At 29.2% G+C, this 27168-nt stretch overlaps 1 protein-coding gene across 3 annotated transcripts in view; it reads right to left on the bottom strand.

Moving 5' to 3' along the window:
- LOC123299242 overlaps positions 1–27168 on the bottom strand; it is a 158867-nt gene that overhangs the window by 7607 nt on the left and 124092 nt on the right. For 2 of the 3 annotated variants that reach the window (XM_044881565.1, XM_044881566.1), the window contains exon 6: positions 11730–11864. In XM_044881565.1, the coding sequence (XP_044737500.1) occupies positions 11730–11864 (135 nt within the window). Of the gene's footprint in view, positions 1–11729; positions 11865–14818; positions 14971–27168 lie in introns of those variants that run through there. The other variant, XM_044881567.1, reaches the window with a different exon arrangement.

The raw sequence follows: 27168 nt of genomic DNA, 5'->3' as shown, positions 1-27168 counted from the left end.
CTTAAAATTTTGGTAAAAAATTAATTATTTTTCATTAAATCTATAAACAATTGACAAAGGCTAGTTCGATATTAGAAAAAAATTTAAAAAAATTTCTTGAAAAGTTATATGTTTCAAGTATTACAGCCGTTTTATAAATGAGCTTTTTTTTAACTATAAACATGTGCTTTTATATAATTATAAAGTTTAGCTTTCGCATATGTGACGTCATTTGATATTACGATTAGTTAATTAGGTACTCATTATATTTATATCATCACATATAATTATAAAAATCAATTAATTGATTTTTATCTACGCATAGAGTCTTCAAATATACTTTAAAAGCTTCTATTTACCTTGCAATGTGCGTATGTTTGTATGTGTGTTCGGGTTGAATTTTGCAACTGAATTTTAAAGTAGTTTTTCTCAACCGATTGAGCTGAAATTTTACAAACACGTTTAGTTCGGATAACAATAAATGGCTAGCTAAACGTTGAAATGTTGACAGTAAATTTTTATGGTAAGCATAATCTTATTTTCTCGAGTTAAACCATTCGCACGAGTTAAACCATTCTGAGTGTATAACTATAACTTTACATGTGATTCATATAGGATGTTATATATAACAAAATGCACGTGTTTGACCATAGTTATAACACTTAAAATGGTCAAACACGTGCATTTTGTTATATATGACCACTTTAAGTGTTATAACTATAGTTATAACACTTAGAATGGTCAAACACGTGCATTTTTTTAAAAATAAAGAGTGAAATGAAAATGATACAAAAAATTTGAGGGTTTCTAAACATTTGATGGGAGTGATTTGACAACCTGTATATTTGAATAGGAAGAAATTAAAGAAATGTTTGTTTAAGGAATGTAGAAATGTTTTCACTTTTTTTTTTACAATTATTATACATACATAATATGTACAATAAATGAATGTAGAGAAGTATATACATAACACGATTTGATATCAATACAATAATTCCTGGGTAGGTACCTACAGCTACAGTAGAATTATTTTAATATTTACATAATAATACAAACACTTACTTTGAATATAAATTGTATTTATTATTAATTTTCTAAAGATATCAATTTTATAATAAAATAAGTGAAAACAAACAATTGACTGAGTTAATTGTCGAAATACTCTGTATAGATAGTTTTGAATATCAGTGCTTGTATGGTTTTCTTTTATAAATTAGAAGAGTTTAAAAAAAAAACACAATTATAGCAGCTTTTCGGTCGTCATTTAATGGATTTAAAAAATTTTTGAAAGTATTTTCTATAATTTTTTTTTGTTTTTCGAGAATATTTCACAAGACCACTAGTTGAAATTACCTGCAAATTTTCAAAACCCTAAGTTTATAGTTTTGGAGCAAATGTGACCTTTACGAAAAAATCTTTCTTACAAAAGTTAGTTAGTTTTTTAGAAGGAACATGTTTAAACTTTTGTTCTATCTCTAACGGTTTCAAGATGAATCTTACGGACCCAAGACTCAATTGACCTATGTTTCTCATTTACGAAATAAGCCTCACTTTTAAATATTATAAAAATGACCAATAAGTTTATTTCAAACTTTCTGTAAGTTAGTAACAACAATTTTCGTGTAGTTGACACAATCACATATAGACTAGACATGATAGATATGTGAGCATAATAACTAGATTCTATATTTAAAGTAAACGCAAAGAAATTTTCCTTTATTTCATCGATTCGCTTTATTTACACGATTATATATTTACTCCAGGGAACGAAGGTTTTGACCTCCGAAATCCAAGTAACTGAATCGATTTTGATGAAATTTTGGGAATATGCTCTACTTACCACCCTATTCAAAATCTATACCACGCCGAAGGGCGCTTCCTTCTTGGGGGTGGTTGCCACCCCTTCTCGGGGGTGAAAATAGTTTTGGTCAAAATAACCCCTGGAATCGATAGAGTGAACAATTTTGAGCAAAAAATGTCATATAAACTTATTTATTAACCAAATACTTTTTGAGCTATTTGCAATAGAAAGCGCGCAGATTTGACATAAAAAAGCATGTTTTCAGTTGGTTTTTCGTGAATTACTCAAAAACTAGGCGCTTGTTCAGCATGGTTGTTCGAATAAAATTGTAGGCAATAAAAAAACAAAGAGAATGATTGCTTAATCGATTTATTAAATACAACGATCAGTAAGTAATGCCGTATCAAAAAATCTTTTTTTATTCATTTTTTTTTTGGTGTTTGACGTTTAAAAACGTGGAAAAAATGAAATTTACTTTTTTGCAATCTTGTAATTAGGCTCTACTTACAATCCTTTTCAAAGCCAGCCTCTCCCAAAGTGTACTTTTTGCCCTTAGAGGGAAAAACTACCCCTTATAAAAAAATGTGTAAAAAATAAATAAAAAGTGGTTTAAATTGCTTTGCTGGATTAGGTAATAATAAATCTTTGATTTTTAAATAGAGATGCAATTGAAATTTCACATAAAAGTGTGTATCTTATTCCTTCGTAAGTTACACAATTTTATGTGAAATTTCAATTGCATCTTTATTTAAAAATCAAAGATTTATTATTACCTAATCCAGCAAAGCAATTTAAACCACTTTTTATTTATTTTTTATACATTTTTTTATAAGGGGTAGTTTTCCCCTCTAAGGGCAAAAAGTACACTTTGGGAGAGGCAGGCTTTGAAAAGGATTGTAAGTAGAGCCTAATTACAAAATTGCAAAAAAGTAAACGATAAATAAGATAAATTTATTTATTTTTTTGTTTTTATTCATTTTCATAAATACAAGGGATGATCTACGGATAAAGGGGATGTTTTTTGGGATTGAATGATGTTTCAAAGTATTTTTAACATAATTTATTATACTCAATCCTGCAAAGCACTTTGAAACATTTTTCAATTCTCCCTTCATTGAAAAAATAAAACATCGGTATAGTGTAGACTTTGAAGAGAGTGGTTTGTAGAGCTTAATTACACAATTTCAAAAAATTCCATGAGTTTTAAGCATTGAATCTCGTGAAAATGTCTGCAAATCGTTTTTTTCATCGTAATTTATGGTAATTATTAAGGGTTGAAACATTCTGAAAATTATACTTATAATGATAAATCATAGCACAACTCATATTCAACATAATTTATCATTCCCCACTCTTACAAAGCCCTTAAAACACTTTTTATTAATTTTTATTGCATTTTTGCACTAAGGAGTAGTTTTTACCCCCTTAGGATAAAAAGCGCCCTTCGACATGATATAGATTTTGAATAGGATGGTAAGTAGAACTTATTTCCAAAATTTCAACAAAATCGATTCAGTTACTTGGATTTCGGAGGTTGTACCCTATTTTCAGCTTCATTCCACGGAGTAATTCCAATTAAATACAAATTTATTTTCCATGAATAAAATGCATGACTTTAAACCTAAAATCAATCTCTTTCATAGAAGTAATGATTTTGTTTATTTAACTTTAGTAGTTTTGTATCAATGAATTCATATTTTAAATTCTATCCCATTCTATTTGTAAATACAAATATTTAGCTGTACTTGTTCCAATCATTAGGAAATTGTTTGGAAGTATTTTTCCTTTATTTCAATATGAAACGACCAACTTTGGGACGAGGTTTTCATTATTTTAATTTTTTTTTTTCAGTTTGAGCATGGGATTTTATTTAATTAATAATTATATTTTTCAATATCGTGAAATCTAAGAAATCGAATTTAATAAAAGACATGTCACCAAAAAACATAAAACATAGAACCGAATTCATTTAAACGCTTTGCACAATATACTATTTTTAAACTTTTATTAATCAAAATAACAATTCTAAATATTTTTCATTTTTACACACTTTTTCCACTATTGCCTTAAAAATAACTCGCTAATTATCGGCACAAAGTAATCACCAATTATTATTTAGGATTTCACTTGAAACAAATTTTCACTGGACACACACAATAATGAATTTGAGTTAACAATATTTGGTTATTATTAATAAACAAACAGTTTGATTGAGTTTTACAAACTGAATAATAAAATATAAAAATTTATTTTACAATTCATTGCATGATCTAAGAAACTGAAGTTGGTTGATTGTCTTGTCTTATTGTACTTAAAGGTAACTTAGTAATAAGTACTTCTTTTAATGATATGTGAACTTGGCTCATCATTTTTACTTTATCTCTAACCATCAGTTATTCTCCCTGGGCCCTCACTCAATTTTATGGATTTAAATTTTTGATCTAAACCCTAATTTATTTGAAAATAGAATATAGCCAATGTTACTCGCTGATAATGTAGTTTTCTATAGGTGAAAGAATTTTACGTTACTCCATAGCCTCTCCAAAATGATTTATAGGGAGCTTTTAGTGTTCATGAGTTTATTTCTTTTAAATATGACTTTGTGAAATATTAATGAAGATATGATATTAAAAGATGGGAGTGCCAACTTCATACACTTGCACACGTTTGTAAATAGAGAAATTATTAATTTTTTTTCTCTTTACATTATTACGATTATTATGATTATTAATTTAAAGTCGAACCAGTTGATGTTGAGTAAGTGAGTACTACCTAATACTAAATTGTACCACCATTTATTTACTAGAATATCGAACGATACAAAGGGATCCGTACCAAACCTTTGTATATTTATATAAATACTGTTTTTTAAATCATTTCCTTTTGTACATCAATGAGTATGATAGAGCCTCTACGACTTTTTTTCGAAAGTGCTACGTTTTCAAATGAGGATGATGAGTGGAGAATAAATACTTTCGGTAAAAGTCTTAGAAGGAAAGTTTGATGGTAAGAAAGCCACTCACGAAAATGCAATTGTGTACTAATCATTTATGAAAGCGCCCTTATTGTCCCACGGTCTATAGTTCGTTAGTTCTGTAGTTGTTTTAAAAACTACAGAACCTTTATTTTGTTCCATAAAAATTAATATTAATTTTTTTTGTATCTTTTATAATACTTTATTTATATTTATTACAGGGGAGAGTGTAGAGCCTACTAAAATTAAAATATAACATTGGGTAAAATCTCTCATTATAGCACTATTTTATCCCTAAACACTTGTTTGAGAATTTAACTATTAAACAGCTATATTAATGAAAACTTGTGATCCATGGTACAAGATCAAAATGTACCATGGATCTAACTATAACGTATCTAGGATCATTCCCAACAATTGTACATGACAGCGTTTTCTTCAACATGTGATCTTTACAATTAACTCGGTCGTTTATTTTCTAGTAAGTAAATTTTGTTTTTATATGTCACAGATAGAGTGATTCAAGGTACAAGGTATCCAAGATACTACACATTACCCTATATACTTTCATACTTATTAACAATTTTTTTTAAAAATAATATTTTGGTGCAGGTATTTTAATTTAAATTATCAATAATTTCTTTTCATTAGTTCTACAAATGTTGATTAATTAAAAAGCTTAAATTTTGTATTAATATTAGTTATTAGATGGACAGGATGGCACCCTCTCATAATTATTTCTATTATTATTAACTCTTTTCACAGCTCATTGTTGTGAAAAATAATCTAATTTAAGGCACAATAGAACTTCTCGTAAACATACCATGGTCTTAAAAAAACTAAATTTTTTGAAATGAATGTGGGTTTTCAGGACAACTTTGAAAATGTAAATCGACTCTTAAATTGACTTCCTTCTGAGTCTAACTGGGATAACTTAATGCAATTTTGAAATCAAATAGTGTTCAAAACAATTCTCTAATTACTAATTTTAACACGATAATTCAAAAACGAAAAGAGATATCAAGCTGAAATTTTTATAGCGTGCTGAGGACGTAAAAAGAGTCTTCAATTGGGTCTTGGATCCGTAGGACCCATCTTGTAAACCGTTAGAAATAGAACAAAAGTTAAAATGTAAAAAATGTTCTTTATAAAAAAATGAACAATTTTTGTTTGAAACATTTTTCGTATTTCTTCGTCGATTTCGTATTTTCGTAAACATTACTGTTTACCCGTGAGATCGCAAATTATATAGTATGTATTATATGGGTATATCAGTTATATATATGTGACATGTATGTATGTGTAATGCCACAAAGTAATCAACACTGTCTATACATGGTATTTCAACAATTAACTCAGTCAATTGTTTGTTTTCATTTGTTAATTTTTGTATTGCCCACGCTTTACGACGCACAAACATTCAAATGTTCGTTAATTTTGGGACACTCTTTATAATGTGTTTTGATTGAAATATCTCTGGAAGGCATTTAAAATTGATAATTAGAACATATGTCTGATATGTTATGAATCCAAAATATAAAAAAAAACTAGGTATTTCATATTTTATTATACCTCGTGGCTAATTGCTATTGACAATACCTTTCAAAAATTAATATTTGTGAAGTTTGTGAAGTTTCTCAACAGTAGCTTACTAAATTGAACGAAAATGCTTTTATGAGTAACTCTTCATATTTTTAGCATTTTATTCAGCTTTGAAGTAATATAGATCTGTTCATATCTTTAGTATAAGTGTAGGTATTATATTGTTATTACATAACGGTTGACCTAAACCCAAGAAAAAACATTAATTATTCTGTAGGCGTTCGTATCTCATTATTATTCATTATTCATTATCTGTTATTATTAATAAACATTACTTATTTATACAGCTGATCAGTTTAATTATTAGGAGATATCTTCGAAACTGTCAAAACAGATCAATTTCTATATTTTTCTAGGCCAAACATACTCTAGAAAATAATTTGGAATCATTTCAAAAATTATAAAAAAATTTTTCGAAATTTGATGAAACTTGATATATAGAATTACGTGATTATTTTTTGAGATATCGCCTTAAATCTTGAACAAAAAGTTTTTGCTTCGGATCGTTCTTTGAGATATCTCGAAAAATATTTAAGTAATCGCCAAGTGTTCTAAATTAGTATGTTTTTTTGGATCCTAATTAATAGTTATTAGATGTCATCCCAAAGCCATTTTCAGATTCTTGTGTACATGACTCACCACAGAATATTATAGATTTTAAGGGCCCCCGCAGACTGCAGACTTTTTATCGGCCGATAGTTTGGTCGGCTTCTTAATCAGTATGGAGAGGAATGCATATGCGCACACTACAGCGATTCAGTATCGGCCGACAAAAAAGTTTGATGGGCTACCCGATTACATTCAAACAAATCTGTCGGCCAACTATCGGCCAACTGTTTAATCAGTATTGGCGCATACACGTCTGCGCATACATGACGATTGTTTAGTCGGCCGATAGCTCAGTTCGCTCTGTGATTTGGCTCTTCCACAGGTATAGAAAGTCTTAAATTTGTATCCTCCTTCGCTATTGCTGGTCCAATTAGCTTGAAAAGTTCATTGAAGCTGGTAATGCTCATTCAATAATAGGCGGAAATTTTTTTCGGGTAATCAAGTAATTTGGAATGCATAGTGTAAAATTTTCCACTAACTAATCTATCACTGAGAATGGGATGCACCCGATACTCTCGGAATCTCTTGTTGATTTTCCTCCTCCGGAGTATGATGAGACCAATAATTTTCCTGGACAATATTTTCATTGTGCGACCACTTCAACAGTCAGTTACAAACTAGTTCGAGAATAGTCGGCCGACTGTTGGACTAGTGTGCGCCCTGTTCACCAACCAAACTGTTTAGTTGGCTCGGTGTGCGCACTTTCAGCCCAACCCGACTAAACTATCGGCCGATAAAAAGTCTGCAGTCTGCGGGGACCCTTATACATTTTGATAATGTAATATAAGGGCCCCCGCACACTGCAGACTTTTTATCGGCCGATAGTTTAGTCGGGTTGGGGTGAAAGTGCGCACACCGAGCCAACTAAACAGTTTGGTTGGTGAACAGGGCGCACACTAGTCCAACAGTCGGCCGACTGTTCTCGAACTAGTTTGTAACTGAGTGTTGAAGCGGTCGCACAATGAAAATATTGTCCAGGAAAATTATTGGTCTCATCATACTCCGGAGGAGGAAAATCAACAAGAGATTCCGAGAGTATCGGGTGCATCCCATTCTCAGTGATAGATTAGTTAGTGGAAAATTTTACACTATGCATTCCAAATTACTTGATTACCCTAAAAAAATTTCCGCCTATTATTGAATGAGCATTACCATCTTCAATGAACTTTTCAAGCTAATTAGACCAGCAATAGCGAAGGAGGATACAAATTTAAGACATTCTATACCTGTGGAAGAGCCAAATCACAGAGCGAACTGAGCTATCGGCCGACTAAAAATCGTCATGTATGCGCGATCGTGTATGCCCCAATACTTATTAAACAGTCGGCCGATAGTTGGCCGACACAAAAGTTTGAATGTAATTGGGTACCACATCAAACTTTTTTATCGGCCGATAAAAATCGCTGTAGTGTGCGCATATGCATTCCTCTTCATACTGATTAAGAAGCCGACCAAACTATCGGCCGATAAAAAGTCTGCAGTGTGCGGGGGCCCTAAGTCATATTGACAAGTGAAAACAGACAATTGGCTGAGTTAATTGTTGAAACACCATGTATAGACAGTTTTGATGACGCAATCGTTTGTTTTTTGACGTCACGTAAATAAAGAAAGATTTCCACTCTTAAATAGCCACACACACATAACTGATATTCCCATATTAATATATACTACAAAATTTTCACCTAATTAGCGCCCTCGTAAGTAAACAGTGATGTTTACAAGAAAATGTTTCAAACAAAAGTTGTTTATTTTTTTATAAGGAACATTTTTTACATTTAAACATTTGTTATATCTCTACGGTTTACAAGACCCAATTGACCTATGTTGCTCATTTACGAACTCGACCTCATTTTTTACGTCTTAAGTACACTATAAAAATTTCAGCTTGATATCTCTTTTCGTTTTTGAGTAATCGTGATGACAGACGGACAGACGACAGACGACAGACAGACATACGGAAATGGACTAATTAGGTGATTTTATTTATGAACACGTAAACCAAAATTTTTTTCGTAGCATCAATATTTTTAAGCGTTACAAACTTAGGACTAAACTTAATATACTATGTATATTTCATATATACATGGTATAAAAATATTTGTTGTTGTTTTAATACACAAAAAAAAAAAAACAAGTGAAACAACTAAAAAACTATTTATTAAAATTTATGTTAATTAATAAATAGTAAAAGAAATTAATTTTATGTGCAAATTTTAAAATATTAAGTATTAAATAATATTTTACATAACTTCAATAAAATCTTACAATTATGTGAATTGTAAGATTTTATTTACCATCATTAAACATGTAAAGAAAATCGAAAACAAAAGATCACATATTCGCACCGTGTGTGAGTTTTATTGGAGGCGTTTTTATGGTAACGATATACTACTTTAATTATAGAATTGTATGGATGCATTTATAATTGAATGGATTGCATTTATGACTTACATTGAAAATTTAATATTATTGTTTCACAAATTTAAATAAATAATTATGATAATTTACATTTGAAAAATAATATTTGTGCAATTTGATTTCTTATTTTCACAATTTTTAATGCATTAAGTTTAATTAATTAGTGTTTTTTAATTATTTTAATTTGACATTTTCTATAACATTAACATGTAAAGAATTGCAAATTAGTCATCAACAGCCTCCTTTAACGCCTAAATTTTTCACTGGAAGCGCTGGCATCGATTTTATTGTCCCTCCCATGACTACGCACACAACGAATATGTATAACTTCTATTATTAACCGACTTCAAACAAAAAAGGAGGAGGTTCTCAATTCGACTTTATTTTATTTTATGTTTGTTACCTCAGAACTTTTGACTGGGTGAACCAATTTTCATAACTCTATTTGAAAGCTTGTGCTTCCCGTATGGTCTCATTTCAATTTGGTCCAGTTCTGACAGTGGCATCCATGAGAAAATCATATAAATCTTAAATTTTCATTAAGTATGTGTGCAAAAAACAAATTGCTTTAAGTGATTGTTCTTTTTTCATTGTTTTCATTGAAACTTGTAATAATATTGAGTAAAGAAGAAAATAATAAAATATTTTAAGCAACTTTTTCTAATAATTTTTTTCGATACCTATAACCATCTCTGACGCTAGGTAAAATAATAAGAATCGGTCCTATTTGTCAATTTCTAGTAGGCTTAGTTGAATTAGCTCAAATTTCGATTAAGTATCTTAAAAAATGTGACCCATTACTCTGTATGACTGTGCAAACATTCAAATGGGTATTCCAATAAATAACGCAAATATGAGGGTGTCTTCATCTTAAATGCGACACACTGTATATATACAAACAGTTTTTTTTAATCGAAGAATTCTCCATGTATTCAATAAAACATGAGAGACAATAGAAATAGGAAAAAATAATAAAAGTGTGTAACTATTTTAATAAAATTACTTTCCCAACAGGAAGTAGAGAGGGAAGAGAATCCACCATATGATATTATAATATTGACTGGTATATTTACCTATTGACATTTTCATTTGACCTCATAACATGACATTTATAACAGATATAGTGGAAGCGAGTCAGGTTTGTTCACTCAACAATGACGTCATTAATAATGTCATATTTATAATGATGTCATATCATTTTTTTTTGTTTTTATGTCAAAGCACGTACTCGACAAGAAAATCGACTAGGTATAAATTTTCTTATACTTTTAAATCTATAGAGTAAATTGAATTTTGTCACAGATTAAATTAATCTGATTTTAATACTTTTTGCATCAAAATTACCCCATCTACCGAGTTTCATCAAATTCCGAAACAAAATTTTTTTTTGCGTTTTTTTCGATTTTTTGTATCTCCAATTTCGATAAAACTCAGTATATTAGGTAATTTTGACCTAAAAAGTACAAAAATTGGTTGCATTCGATGCCTGGTCGAATAATTTTTGAGATACGTACTAAAATCGATCCAAATATTGCGATATCTCGGAAATTCTCAAAAATTGATACTTTTCATTGACTTGACGCGAATGAAGTCCTGAACCATGTTCTGGGGCCTGTCTATAAGGCTGACCCCTCCATATCTCTATTGTGTGTATTTCTATTTAAAGCTAATAAGGTTATAGAAGGTCAAAGTCATATCAGTCAGATATGAATTTTATTATGATTGGCATTTTCCACACGTGTTTTTCATGCTTGAATGCATTTTTAATTAATAAAATCAAATCTGTGTTAATAATTTATCGAACTATAAGATTCTATTTTTAATAAATATTTTATTTTAATTAATTGATTATTTGTGACGTAACGCTTTTACGTCACACTTATCTCATAACTATCTCAATGAATTCAAACAATAAATGGTTACTTTTTTAATTTTCCAGAGACTAAGTGGCCAAGCAGTATGAAGCGGTAGACTTTAATCGTTTGTATACTTAGACTTAGGTTGCGGGTTCGAATCCAGGCAGCGGCATTGTGAGCAATTATAATTAATGAGGCGGTAGCATTGTAAGTTACCTACTCCACGCATCATAAATGTAATTGTATATATGGATGTAGGTTTATAAATAAAGATTAACAAATAATGATGTGGGTGGATTCTGTTATAGGCGTTTATGTGAGAAAAACGGATGTTAAACTCTATTATTATTATTATTATTATTTTATTTTTCTCTTTTCAAAATTGTTTTATAATTTGTTTTTGACTGTCAAAATCAGTTTCATTCAATCATAGTGCTAATTTTCGATTATTTTGATTTATGGTCCATCTAGATGTAAAAGACTTCCTTACCTTAACTGATTTTTCCAATAGAATATCGGCTGTTGTTGGTGAATTACAGGGACTCCGGGGTAAACCTAAATCTTCATCATCTTCACTGGTATCTTCACGACCACGCCTTCGACGTACGGCATCCAATAATTCTGCCTGCAAGATAAAAAAAACAAGTTTAATTAATTTATTAAATATTATTTTATAAATAAATGTAGAGGAAACCTGTGGAATATATTTATTAATATTTGTATACCACAATATTTCCTGTGTTTTAGGAAGTACAGAATGTAACAAATGATACACTCAATTCGTGTAGGAGAATATTTCTAAATTTTTGATGATCCGATACTATTAAAGGGGTTAAACTGGGCGTAAAAAATTGTTATTGAGGCATTGATGTAGAATGCTTAGAACTACAACATTTCAAAAATTTAGACAATTTAGTTGGGAACCAATTTTGCATATGCTTTGTGTGTGGTCGTTTCATTGAGCAAAAAGTAGCGAACCATTCAAATTCCCGTCTTTAATAAAATTAATTGACATAATATATTCTGGCCGAGGATTTATAACATGTTTTCAAACTTGTATGCCTGTATACTTTGGTACATACAGTACTTGTATAACACTAAAGTGATAATATGCAATTTAATTGATAAATATATATAAATAAATTTCAGTTCTAATAAACCAGTGTGACCTAACCTGCTTGCGTCGTTACGAATTGAATAACATAATACCTTGTATTCAAAAAGTTACAGTACAAACTTTGGTACTGTAATTCTTCTGCGTCATCAAAAATTTAAATCTTTTAGAACCTTAAATCGAAAATATCTCAAAATTGTTCAATTATAGATGAAAGACTTTTTATCTAAAAAAAATTATTGATAACGGTTAATTTCTTAAAATGTTTTAGTCATAAATAATGGTTTAGTTTAATTTCTATAATTTTGCGTATGATAAATATTTCTATATTTAAGTAATGTTAATCGAGAAATTGAAAATTTTTTGTAAAACATTTCCTGCAGGTTTTCTTTCTCTCCTTCAATTTAATTTTTCTGAAAATTTAAAGATATCAAAGTCTCGTGGAAATCGACAGCGGCAGTCCTGGGACGAAAAAAAAATTTCAGACCTTTTTCGACCGTGGCCTAAAATGCCATCCATTAATTATAACTTTGTTTTGTAGGGAATTTTTGAAAGCTTGGGTGGATGCGTTTTAAAAATATTTATTTATTGGTGAACTGAGTGATATTTATTATGGTAAGTAACTAAAGTTGAGTTCACTGTCCTCAATCGTACGAACGTATAAACGATATAGACCTGAACGCTGAACTGCATAGAACGAACTTAACGACTTTAACAAACAAATCCACACGTTATAGAAGCTATAAGCGATCATTCTATAAACCGTATAGTGTTATTATTGTTTAGTTAATAAATAAATTCAATTGATTTTATGAAATTAGTACACACGTTTTGTTATTTACCAAAGTACTGAGTGTTTCAGTTAGGATGCACTAATATCCAGGTCTCCTCATTTAAGATGGCCTCTGTCTACCTTCTTCAAATCATTTTAGTGTGGCTGTAATTTTAAAATGATTTAATTCTATAATCAAGGAATTTAGTATTCAGTATGGGAGTCAGACCTATACTGGTTGGCAATATTCACAATACGTCTGTCGGAGAGCCCTATTCAATACTTGTAATCATATCAGCATTTTAATAAACGCCATGTATTTATTACGGTGTAGAGCAATCGCTCTTATCTATTCGCCGTTTTAAAATTACAATTAAAATAAAATTCTTGTTGGATCCTGTATATGTTAACGATAACCCAATTTTTATAGGATCGACAAAAAATATTTTCTTAAATGATTTCTATATCGTTCGCATATCGTACACGTTATACGTTATCAGTATTGAAAATGTTATAAAATAATAATCCTTATCCTTTAATATATTAAATTTAATCCAATCAAAAATTCCATTACGATGTGAAATGATTCACGGATTGACGGATTAGAAGGGGTTACAAATCTCATAAGTATCATTTTTATTCCATTTGTTATAACATTTATTTATTTAGAATATATATCAAATCTTTTTATAAGGTTTCATACCTAGCTACAGTCAAAATCATTTATAACGACGAACCGATTATGATGACAAAAATGAAAGGTCTCAGCTAAATGTACACCCGAAGTTGGCCGTTTCATATTGAAATAAAGTAAAAATACTTTCAAACAATTTTCCTAATGATTGGAACAAGTACAGCTAAATATTTGTATTTACAATAGAATGGAATCAAATATAAAATATGACTTCATTGATACAAAATCAATGAAGTTAAATAAACAAAATGATTACTTCTATGAAAGAGATTGATTTTAGTTTAAAGTCAAACATTTTATTGATGGAAAATAAAATTGTACTTAATTGGAATATATAATCGTGTAAATAAAGCGAATCGATGAATTAAAAGAAAACTTTGAGTATTTTCTTATTATAATCGTATATCTATCATGTCTAGTCCATATGTGATTGAGGCAACTTCATGAAAATTGTTGTTACTAGTTAACAGAGAGTTTGAAATAAACATATTGATCATTTTTATAAGAATTACCATATTTTTTGGTAAATAAAAGAACTTTATTTTGGATATTATTAACTCATATATCGGTTATAGTGACCAATTTTCATTGTAATTACTTAGTAATAACGATCGAAATGTGTACATATACACATATTTTCTGTACTTTAACATAAAAATGTACATATCGCTTATAACGACTATCGGTTATAACAACAAAATTTGTTGGTTCCCTCAATGTCGTAATAACCGATTTTGACTTATACCTATTCGAAGACCTTTGAGCAGTATTCATAACTCTCTTTGAGAAGTATAAGGCGTTAATGTTTTATATAATTTATACAACTTCTTTTGGCTTAATTTTGATTAAATTACAAAATAATTGCAGTAAATTACAACGAAATTTATAAATAGTTTAACTTGATAACTTTAGTAGATTTTGTCGAGTGATAAACGATAATCGACAAGTAGGCTTTTATTAAGAAGATACAGAAAAAAATAAAACTTGAGAAAATCTTACCCATATATGACAACAAGTATGAAGGGCAATATTAGCTGTACGTCCAGCATGACGCCAACAGCGTGTTGCTATCGGGGTGGTCGCTGTGGTCGTCCCATTATTTGGTCGTAACTTCATCGATAACAATTTTTTATAAATAATTTTTTTTTCAATAAATTTTTCATAACTAATAAGTAATTTTATTATGGTTGTGGTTTTTCTATTTTCAATAAATTTTTACTAATCATTATTTGTCAATTTTTCTTAGTTTCAAAATAATTCGAAAAACTTTCTAAATTAATTCATTTTTGGCGATTGATTTATACCTTCAACTTTTTGAATTTCTATTTCGAGGTGAAAACAATAAACATGTATCAGAAGTTAATTCTAATTGTAAACACGTTTACAAAATTTCCTTTTTCATCTGATTCAATTATTAATTCAAATAAAACACTTATGTTTACATGTGTTTGTTTACATTAAATGTTTTTGTAGACCGTGAAATAATGTTAGGTTAGAATGTTTGATGTTTTTCAAAAACAGAATTATACTTTTAATTTTTCTACTCCAAAATATTTCCACTGTACAATTTTCCACAAAAACAAGTGAAAACAAACAATTGACTGAGTTAATTGTTGAAATACCATGCATAGACAGTGTTGATCACATTACATATACATACAAGCTACACATACATAACTGATATCCCCATATAATACATACTATATACAATTTACGCCCAATTTGCGCCCTCACGGGTAAACAGTGATGTTTACGAAAACATGTTTCAAACAAAAGTTGTTTATTTTTTTATAAGGAACATTTTTTATATTTAAATTTTTGTTCTATCTCTAACGGTTTACAAGATGGGTCATACGGACCTATAGTACGCTGTAAAAATTTCAGTTTCATATCTTTTTTCGTTTTTGAGTTATCGTGTTGGCAGACAGACGCACAGGCAACCGAAAATGGACTAATTAGGTGATTTTATAAACACCTATATCAAAATTTTGTTCATAGCATTAATATTTTTAAGCGTTACAAACTTGGGACTAAACTTAATATACTATGTATATTTCATATATACATGGTATAAAAATTTTACTTTCAAAGATTCATACTTTTATATATTTCCGATTTTAAATAATTTTACTTTCAAAGAATAATACTCCTGACATAATTCAATTCTAAACGTGTTGCAAAAAGCCGCTAGAGAATATTTTGGGTAACTTGGAGAGGCTGAACACGTGATCAAGGCTATACAAATCGGGAAAGAACATAAAATTCCGATACAAAAAGTTTGCTGGCAATCTTCTTTCCTCCAATTGCATGGAAGATACCTTATGTGGTGGGGGAAAAAGATATCCTAAAACTCGTAATTCGTGTTCTGGGGGCTCATGAATCCAGTTTTCAATACACAGCCACTCTTTTCTGCTAACCTTCTTTGCAATACTAAAGTCTATTTTTTTCGGGGAAATTATTACTAAAAATAGGGCATTCGAATGTGTCATTATCTTACGGTATATTTGTCAAACAAACCAATCATTATTATTTATAATAATTAGTATTCTAGTACTGTTGTTAACACCTGTAATTTATCATAGAACATGATAAAGTTTATACGTCTAGTCTAGGGTCAGTTGTAGTATAGGACATTCTTTTAGGAACGAGTGAAAATTTGAGCGAGTATTGTTAAGGTTTTATATTGGGGGCTAATTTATCTTTCAGAGGTGGAAAATTATTAATTTTAAGACAAGCTTGAATGTGATAAGTATTCATTAAGGGCGATACAGTAATACCTCGACTTACGCTAACCCGATTTACTCGATTTCCAAATCTTCCTGTAACCGGATTCAACTACGAGGTTATCACTTGGTTCTATCTATCGCGTAAATTCGAGGTATTACTGTATTCACTATATTCGACGCTTAAAAATTAAAATTTTTATGTTTATTATTCAATACTATGTACTTAAAAAATTTTTAGTCTCTGAAATAAAAGACCTCGGTTAAACGAATTTTCCAAAACCAAACACGTTCTTGACCTTAGTAAATTTCAACCGTTTTGAAATGACTGTCAAATCCTACGACTGACACTAGATCTAAGTACTACGATTTTGTTAAAACGTCTTGGATCGTGTCATGTTGTGTAAATTTTGATATAATTTTAAAAACGCACGTAGCGAGCAATTATGGTTAGTGAATATTAATTTGGAGAAAAAATTTATTAATTTTTTTTTATGATTTATTATTTATTAAATTAATCGAACATAAAAGTAAAAGTATCATTTCTGATTTAGCAAAAACTAAAATTTTTAAGTCGGTTGGATTATTCGAATTTTTGATGATTTTAAGCGGTCATTTCTCGGCAACTGTTCGACTAATAAGGATGGTAATTTTGTTTACAATAACATTCGTTTCGATTGGCATTAAAAATTGATAGTATAAACTGGGAAGAAACTATCAAGCAATCGCAATTTTATTCGATTGCTTCGCGTTCTGTTTACCTCTGTCTATTTGAGGTTCACTCAGGCTATGCAGAGACGCTTAAATACCGCAATCCATTCGGTTGTCTACGATCTAAAGGTCAGGAAGATGCCCCAAGTTACATGCTAGGAAATTCAACTTTCTAGTAAAGATACAATCGTAAAGACACAATCGTAACTTCTCCCGGAGTTAAATACGGCTGAGAAGACCCTACTTTCGGCTAGAGAAACAAGAAAAATACTTGTTGTGTTACTACCTCTCAATTAAAAGTATTGCACCTTTAAAAGTTTTTAAAATGACTTGGGTTTCACGAAGCAAATGAAGGGTTAGTTATAATTGTTGTTTTTAAAGATACTAACTATAATAACTGTTTAGAACGCCTTCATGGTTTTAATAAACAAGTTGTTTTTACCATTTTGGTAAATAAATTTTTTTTAATTTTGAAGATGATAATTGGATCTGTAGGTGTAAAAATTGTAGAAGAGAATCTAAATAGATATTTAATATTGTGTTCTGCTGTTTTATTTAGGACATAAATTTAATAATTATTATTTATATGTTTGTAATTGATGATATATTTTGTAATCGTAACTGGTAATTTATGTAAATAATTGGAAAGATCAAGGATAAACATGGTTGAAAAATTTATTACGAGGAACATTTCAAACGAACACTTCAACATTCTTGAAATCTATTAGAGCTAGGTTAATTTTGAACACAAATTTGAAAAGTATGGCCCAAATTTAATCGGATTACATACTTCGTTTATCAAAATTGGAAAAAATTTGCATGAGATAGAGCAAAATTAAATTTTTTAGATTGTGATGACGTCATAAAGATCAAAAATTCAATTTTTTTTATAACACAAGCAAATTTGATCCGATTTTAATGGATTTTTTTTTGAAACCCACTAATTTTGGGTCATTCTTTTCAGCTGTTACGTCAGTTTTTAGCTAGCTTTCATTTATGTGTTTAATTCTAGGGACTAGGACGTTACGGCCCTGCTTAATAATATATTAAAGTGAAATCCACACTGAAAGTTCCATGTTGGAATTTGAATATAATAAAGATGAATTAGAAAATGAAAATTAAATTTACCATATTGTCGTAAAATATGGTAAAATCAATAAAAACAATCAATTGAAGTTGATGGATTTGATGATGATGACTGATGATTTATAAACAATAAAATTAACTACATAATAATCTGATGGATGTAATGAAGAATGTTTTTTTTATACCATTCCATCGTTTCAAAAAAACCTTCCCAACAAACCATATGGTTGATGGTTCTTTTATAGGCACATATTTAAATTTTATGGAAATATCTAAAATCATAAAAAAATGAGAGTTCAATTTCTTTATAGTTATCACTATACAGTACAGTGTGTCCAATTAACTTGGCATCATATGAAAAACTTAGACAGGGTGTTTAGCTAAGTTGGCTACATATGGAAAAATTTTTTATTACCAGGTATACCAAAAAAAAGTTATTCTTTATAAAAATTTCTGCTTTCGAAAATATTAACATTCAGCTATTCACTTTTCGTATCGAAAATACAGAGTGGCCACAAATTGAGATAGTTCGATAGGAATGTTAATGGTCGTTTAGATTTATTTGTTAATTTTTTTTACCACTTTTCTTGTTTTCTCTGTAAGTCAGTGCTATATAATGGAGAGGGCATACGGCGCAATAAGGCCAAAAAAATTTAGTAATTAGCATGAATTGTTCTCCGTGTACTTTGTGTGCGTATATAAATAAAATATAACAATTATTAATATTGTTTTATAGTATGAATATTTCTTAAAATTGAGGTTATGTCAATAAAAATGCTTTTATGTATAAAAATAATACAAAACAAGTTAAAACAAACAATTGACTGAGTTAGTTGTTGAAATATCATGCATAAATAGTGTTGATTACTCTATCACATTGCACATACATATATAAATTATATAATACATACAATTTACGCCTTCACGGGTAAACAGTGATGTTTACGAAAAAATAACGGTTTACAAGATGGGTCCTACGGACCCATAGGTCTATATGTATGTTGCTCATTTACGAACTCGACCGCACTTTTTACGTCCTGAGTACGCTGTAAAAATTTCAGCTTGATATCTTTTTTCGTTTTTGAGTTATCGTGCCCACAGACGGACAGACGGACGGACGGACAACTGGAAATGGATTAATTAGGTGATTTTATGAACACCTATACCAAAATTTTGTTCATATCATCAATATTTTTAAGCGTTACAAACTTAGGACTAAACTTAGTATACCTTGCACATTACACATATGCATGGTATAAAAATTACAGTATTTAGAAACTGTTAAGTGAATTCCATACACTTAGGGGTTCTAAGCATCCCAGAAAAGTAACAATGATGCTATTGGGAAACCCATTTTGCCATGCGACAACCCATGGCTTAAAATAGAACTACGATAACAGACTTAAACAGGGATTCAGCAAGTGTTGAATAAATAAATGTATATTGAGAAACTATAGTAATTTATAACAATACTGTTCTAATGTATGAATTAACTTTCTTATAAAAAATAGTCCACTCTTTTGATAATCTAATCATTTCATAGACCACGATGTTTTTGAAGATTTTAGTTTTAAGACTGTCATATTGATTAAAAAATGAAGCTTCATAAAGGAAGTTATAATTCTACGGACACACAAAATACTCTGTAACCACATATTTTCACTAGGTTATTTTTTTTTTCACCTAAAACCTGATAAAGCGTGCTTTATCACCAAGCTTTGGTTACCAATTTTTTTTAAAATTAGAAAAAAAAAACCTTGAAAATTTATTTCATTTAACAAAAACAATCAATATAGTTTTTGTTTATTATTTCAATTATTTGTATGAAAAAGTAATTTTCTAGAAACAACAGTTTTGATAAGAGCGGTTGGTTTTAGTTACGGCCTTGATAACCATCAAGAGATGATACGAAACAGTGTATTTTTAAGTTGATTAGGATTATTTTTACAAAATTATAGTGCAAAGACATAAAGGTGCTTGTTTTTTAACCTACAGATTCACAGCTTCATACATATCGCATCGCATACCGTCATAAATAATATCCATCAACATTACAATGATAAATAAAAAGGCGTTAAGTACACACAGAATAATAAATAAATCTATTATATAGGCTAGTGCCATTCGCAATATTTGACAACCATTTTAGAATGGTTGGAAAATTACATTCTTCACTTTCCGTCCTCTTTAAAGTTTTTGTTGCGGAACCCTAATAATCTGAAAATAATGTACATTCCATGTTAATCGCTAATAATATAGCATTCTATAGGTGAAGAAATTTTTAAAATCGGTTAAGAAGTGGACTCAAAAATGACGGATTTTCATAAAAAAACTTCCATCCCCTATTTTGGTAAATCCTTTCTTACCGGATGCTAACGTCATAAAAAGAACGCACCCTCCAAGATCGAAGTCTCTACCATCAACGGTTTATGCTGTTCAGAACGAAGTATTTTTGTATATGTATAGATGATTGTCTAATACCATCGCTTGGCCCTAGTGGTGTTATTAAAATATTGTATTTTTGTTATTTTCTTGTTGTTAATTCAACATTTAATGTTGTTTTTATTACCCCCCCCCCCCTTTCACTAGATAGATCAATGTAAGTATTTAAACACCTCACTCTAATCAATCATATAAAAATACAGTAAACATCCGTTTAATTTGTTCTCTTCATGTAATTTTTAGCGAAACATATCACAAAAAACAACTAACACAGTTAATTGTTTAAATCTTTAGATTAATTAATTAAATTTCAAGGTTTGAATTGTTTACGAACAAAGATTGTGAGTAACAGTTTGTACAATTAGTGTAGAAAGTGAGGTATATATGATGAGACACATAGGAATTGTAATAACGGCGAGCAAGGGATGTGGTTTACACAAGAATGTCAGGCGTTAGATTTTCCTCGCGTTTGTTCGATGTCTTCAAAGCTCTGTTCATCTCTAAAGCGTCTCCAAATTGAACTGCTAAAAGGTTGAAATTTGATATGTAGATTGGATTAATGTCAAAGAAATTTCAATTTTCCAGAACCATCAGCCCTTTTTTGTGTCGATATATTAAGGATTTTCGCGAATTTTGAGGATTTGTGAGCTTACAAAGCGTCCCAAATTGAATTGAATGGATGAAAATCTATATGTAGATTAAGTGTCAAAGAAGTGCCTTTTGGGAGTGTTTAAAACCCATAAAAAGAACAAACTTAGATGTAAATCTTCAAGTACAGTAATAGTTGATGAACAGATGTTATAAAAATAATAAATTTTTCATTGCTGTTACAAATTTTTTCCCGTTTTTTTAAAATAATGATACATAATTCATTTTTTTACTAAATATTTAAAAATATTTTGAATTGAAATTTCAAAAATATTTATAGATTAAATCTCCAAATCAATAATATTTTTTTTAATAAATATTTAATCAAAATCAATAATTAATTATATTTTTTCATTTATTGTTTAAAAAAAATCAAATCTAGTAAAAAACGTTTTAAAATCTCCGTTAAATATTGAAAAAAATAAATTTGATAATATAGATATCGCTCTTCAATCATCAATACACTCTATAGTCGTCTCTGTTCATGAAATGATGGATCTCCGATGAACTCATAAATAAATTAAAATTTTGTTTTTATATCATCGACTACCTTATATTTTTATGGTATTATTTATAAACTACAAGATTGTCTAAATATTTTAGATACTTTTTTATCACACTCTCTAGATTTTATGATATAGAAATATCCAATTGAAAAGGATAACGTATAAGATTCATCATTTTTTCAGTCAACTTCGAACAATAAACTAATAATAAAAAGCCTGATGATCTAGGAATTTTTTGTGATTTTTGGAAACTTTGTTAATCAAAAAATGTATTTATAAAGTTTTATTGAAATCCCTAGTATTATTCAATCCTTCCATATCTTCTTAAATATGTATTTCGATTTTCGAAATGAGAACAATATCTTTCTATACCAAAAAGATTCAAAAACAATAAATTTTTTTTGCTGTTTTAACATTTATTTGTATTTTTTTTGTAATCTGCTTTTCCTTTTCAAATTAAAGTATGATCTAATCACATTTTTTTTTATTAAGAATTTAAAAATATAAAAATAATAATAAATATGCAAATTTCTTGTAATGTGTTCTTAATAAAATCAAACATATCAGTAGCGGATCTTTGCAAAAACCTCCGAGGGGTAAAAAATTAAAATAATTATGTTTCAGAGGAAAATCCGATCTTTTAGTGTTTCAGTTTGACTTCTAACAACCGCTATCACAAATTATTGAAAAATTTCCTGTAAAATTACAGTGTCATATCCGATCAACCTTAAAGCCGCCACTGATACATTTAATAGTTTAATACAAACACTGTCAGACAGACAGACAATTCTATTGAATACTACTAACAGCTAAAAATGTAACTGTAAATATTATTTGTTTTTTTTTTTTTGTCTTCTGTAGAATCTAAGTTTAATTTAAATATTTATTGTATTTATAAAACAACATATTGAACTAATTTTAATTAAAAGATGTTTCATCAATATATAACATCAGATGCATGGGATATTGTTGTACCTTGACGATGATAGTGTATCTTTGATCATTCTTTAGTTTCTTGAGAGACTTTGTTATCTAAAGTTTGAGATAAAAACTGTACTAAGCCAAGTTTTGCGGATCAGAGTACAAGCAATCGTTAGAGTGTTAGTCCATGTGCTTTTATTTTCAAGTAAAATAGAAAAAAATATGTTTTAGTGTAAAAAGTAAAGATTTTTACTTTTTACTGTTAATTTCTTTTCAAATTGACTATTGTATTTTATTCCTTAAATCATTGAAATTTCTTACATCAATGGAGGTAAAGTTTAAAAAGAACATACCGTCATGTTCCTTGGATCAAAAAATGCCCTGACCAATGAGACTATTTAATGTTACAATAACTTATTCTTTGTTTTATCAATTAGCATAAAAACTTATTTTACTGTTTCTTAATCTACTAATTTGTCGCCCCTAAAATCTGCAATTATAGTTGTCGGGTCTACCGGTTCCAAATTAAGAGTTTTAGTGATTTAAATTTACAAAATAAGATAGCATTGTAAAATAAATCATAAAAAAATTTTCATTCAACAAAAAGAAAAATTAATAAAATTTTCCCAATTATTTTTAAGGTCATACAATTACTTGCAGAAAAAATTCATGAATACATCCAAAAATATTTAATCATAAAACGCCAAATAGTTTTAAAATAAGAAAAATTGACAAAAATTTTATATGAATAGGGTGTTTTGAAAAGAAGTCAAGATTGACAACTATTAACTTTGTTTTGACAGAGTACATATTTAGAAATAACTATTCTTAATTTTCAGTAACTTGATTTACTCTAGAAATTCTGTTCTTAATAAGCTGTCAATTCGATGATTGAATTAACACAGGTTGATCTGTTTATCGTGGTTGTCGCATTATATACTTGTGCCGGCTAAATAATTGGTACCGGCAAAGTAGACACTTCCTTTAAAATTGCACTATTAAATGTGCTTTGATAATGCATTCAGTTTTTGTTTCAAGGTTGGTATTTGTTTCGTCGAAATTTGTGAAATTTCCACTCATTATAGATTTCTTAAAATTTTCACAAGTTAAATTTCTGAAAATTAGGATTTGAAATTTTTTTTCACATTTATTTTTTAGAAAAATGTATTTTTACACTTTTTTTGCGACAAATATTAACGAACCACCTGTATATTGGACACTTTAAACACGTTTTCATCAAAATTTTATTTGAAACCACTTATCTCGTTACTTGGGGGTTTTTGAGGTCGCTGAACAGAATCGGTCATCAGATACCCAATGCCCGGGGTACCGAGGGCACCCGTGGTATCCTGGACACCAAATACTTCGGAGATAAATTTTGACATTCGTGTTCAGAGACCACAAAAACCCCCAAGTAACAAGTTTGGAATCATTTTCATCACTACGTGAATTTAGTATATTTACATATCACAAAATTTTCCGACTATAAACACTATGATAATTTTAAACACGTATTCATCAAAATTTTATTTGAAACCACTAAGACACTTTTTCTGAAACATTTTAACATAATTCACGCACTGTAAACGCACACAATAATGTTTTAGCAAAAAAAACAAAAAAATTTAAAATACAAACTTTTTTTTGTGATCACAATGGTTTTAATAAAAACAATATCGCATATATTATAATGAAAGGCACCCATAAACCAGTAAATTAAACTAGGTATTAAAATCGTCTCCACCAGCGAGGCGAGCAGTGGTGAGTCAAGCGGTTGATTTGGCCGTTCACGTCCGTCCCGCAGTCTTTACTAGAGCACTCATATATACACAAAGTTGAGACTATTTTATTATTATTTTATTATAAATATTATTATATTATAACATGACTTACAATCACCAATGAATGCATTGTACGCGAGCCGCAACCTAGCCAAGCAAACTGTGGCTGAGTATATGTGTGTGTGGAGACGCACTTCAAGTTAGAATGAGATACGAATATACTTTTATAATGTGTTTTAAATATGATTCACTTATTTTATGGACAAATTATAGCAAAAAATTTAATAAGGATTCACGAGCACCAATCTTTAATTTATGGTTCAAAATAATGATCACAGATGGCGCAAAATGATCATATTTTTGAACCATAAATTAATGGTTTCTGTAAAATTTAAAACAGTAAATGTCAAACAAATCATGGCCACCTTTTTTGATCAATTATGACTATTTTATAATTGAAAACTGTGCATATCTTTTAGCTGCGTAAAACAATCCCTTCAAGTGTTATGGAAGGAGTATAAGTGAGATCAAGAGATGTGGAGGCTATAAAGCGCTGGTTTTTACTTTTAAGTCCAGGGAAGCGGGCGGATATGAAGGTAGTTTTAAATAAAAAATCTTGATTTTTGTACATATGAACTAAGTCTCAATTAATTGTGAAACTTTGAGGGGGTGTTGCCCGATTATTTCAATAAATAAATGACTTCAAAAGTAGGCATATTTAACATTGGTTTTGTGGGAAAACGATAGATGGATGATATGTTTTCATAGATTTCTCCAAAACTAGTTGGTGGAAAATCAAAAAATATCGATACTAGGAAAAAATTTATAAGAACCAAAATTATTTGTTGAAATCATTTGAACATTATTATAAATAAACCATAACTAAAACATAATAATTGGTATAAATGCAAAAACGATATTGAAATTTTATAATAAAACTTTATAATATTTAAAAAAAAAACCTGTTGTGAAAACACCATATAACTTCCTTGTACGGTTATAAAAAAAGTTAAGGATTTAAGAGAAGTACAAGTAATACAATTTTTGATCACAAAAATTTTATCAACTAGCTAAAAATTTGGTTATAAGTATTTAATCAAACGTTATTGGAGTTTTGCGTAATTGGGAAATCGAAAATCAAAATTAAAGAAACAGTTTTTTTTAAAGGTATCTGTTTATTAAACTTGCAATATATGTATGTTTGTCCGGGTGGAATTTTGGAACTAAATTTTGAAGTAATTATCAACCGATCAACCGATTGAGCCGAAATTTTGCTTAGTTTGGATGACAATGCATGGTAAGGTATACATCCTGATTTTCCCATCGCTTCCACCATATTTGTTAAATATATATTTGTTCAGTCAGTTTCTTTGAAAATTTCAAACAGTTTTTTTTTCCTAGAATTAAAAACTTGTTAAAAATACAACCTCTGTAATGCTCTCCTTGTTAATGATTCGAGAACTTTAATTAAGTTTATTTCGAGGTAGAGCCGGTCAAATGACTTCAATAAAAATTTTAGAATTTTCTGACGCTATGCCTATAGCGAGACAACGAGCTTAAATTTCAGTAGTCAACAAATAAAATGCTACATTAAATGAACCATTTTATCTCGGAAACTATTACTTTTATTACAGGACCGAAAATAAATGAATAACATCAAATTTTTCCACGATGCACTGTATCCTTTAGATTGTACAAGGAAGTAAAACGTAGATTTATTATTCAATGGTCAGTTTATTTGAAGAGAGAGTTAGATCACTTTTTAAGTGAGCTAGATTGAGATTGCGTTCATGCTTTGTTGGTAAAGTTTAGTTCATCTAGACTATAGACCGTACACCGTACAACAGGTACTTTATTTGCATTGCTTACAGTTGTTTATGTCTTAAGTCATTGTATTCTAGAGTTAAGCCAATAAAAAACAAAGTTACTTATAGTTATAGTATAAGTTTTAATCAATTTAAGTAGCTTTAATCAATCTTATAAATAACTAGCTGTATCCGACATGCGTTGCAATACCACAAAAAGTAAAAGAGTGTTTGGTAGGTTGAAAATTCTGTTTATTGAAGTACTTTGTTGGTAGACAATATTTTTGGTTTTTCCTTCTGGTGCGTACACGCATAAGTCAAACGGTTTCCGAATGGTATAGTAGCCTCCCTTCAAATTTGAAACGGGACCGCCCATAAAGCACTACAGTACCTAATCAAAAATTATTTACTATAGTTCACAGTTTTGTCCTCCTAAACCGATTCGAGCTAATTTTTATAATTTACCACCGAGAATTCCATTTAAACTTTATCTTTATCTGATTTAACAGGAAGTTCTTTGTTTTTGCGGTTTTATTATTATTAAATTAATTGTATTCTATAAATTATTTTAATTAATTACAGAATATTCTTAAAAAAATTTTTTTTTGCAAATTTCTTTTCACAAATCAGATCAAAATGTATTAAAAAAACTAGTTTAAAAATTGAATAAATTCATTAAACAAAATTCTTATTCAATTTTTATACCATGAAATATACCAAGGTATA

The sequence above is a fragment of the Chrysoperla carnea genome, chromosome 4 (genome assembly GCF_905475395.1).
Source record: "Chrysoperla carnea chromosome 4, inChrCarn1.1, whole genome shotgun sequence".
Classification (NCBI taxonomy): Eukaryota; Metazoa; Arthropoda; class Insecta; order Neuroptera; family Chrysopidae; genus Chrysoperla; species Chrysoperla carnea.
Note: the sequence above shows the minus strand (reverse complement) of the source record. Positions and strands in the feature narration are given on the sequence as shown.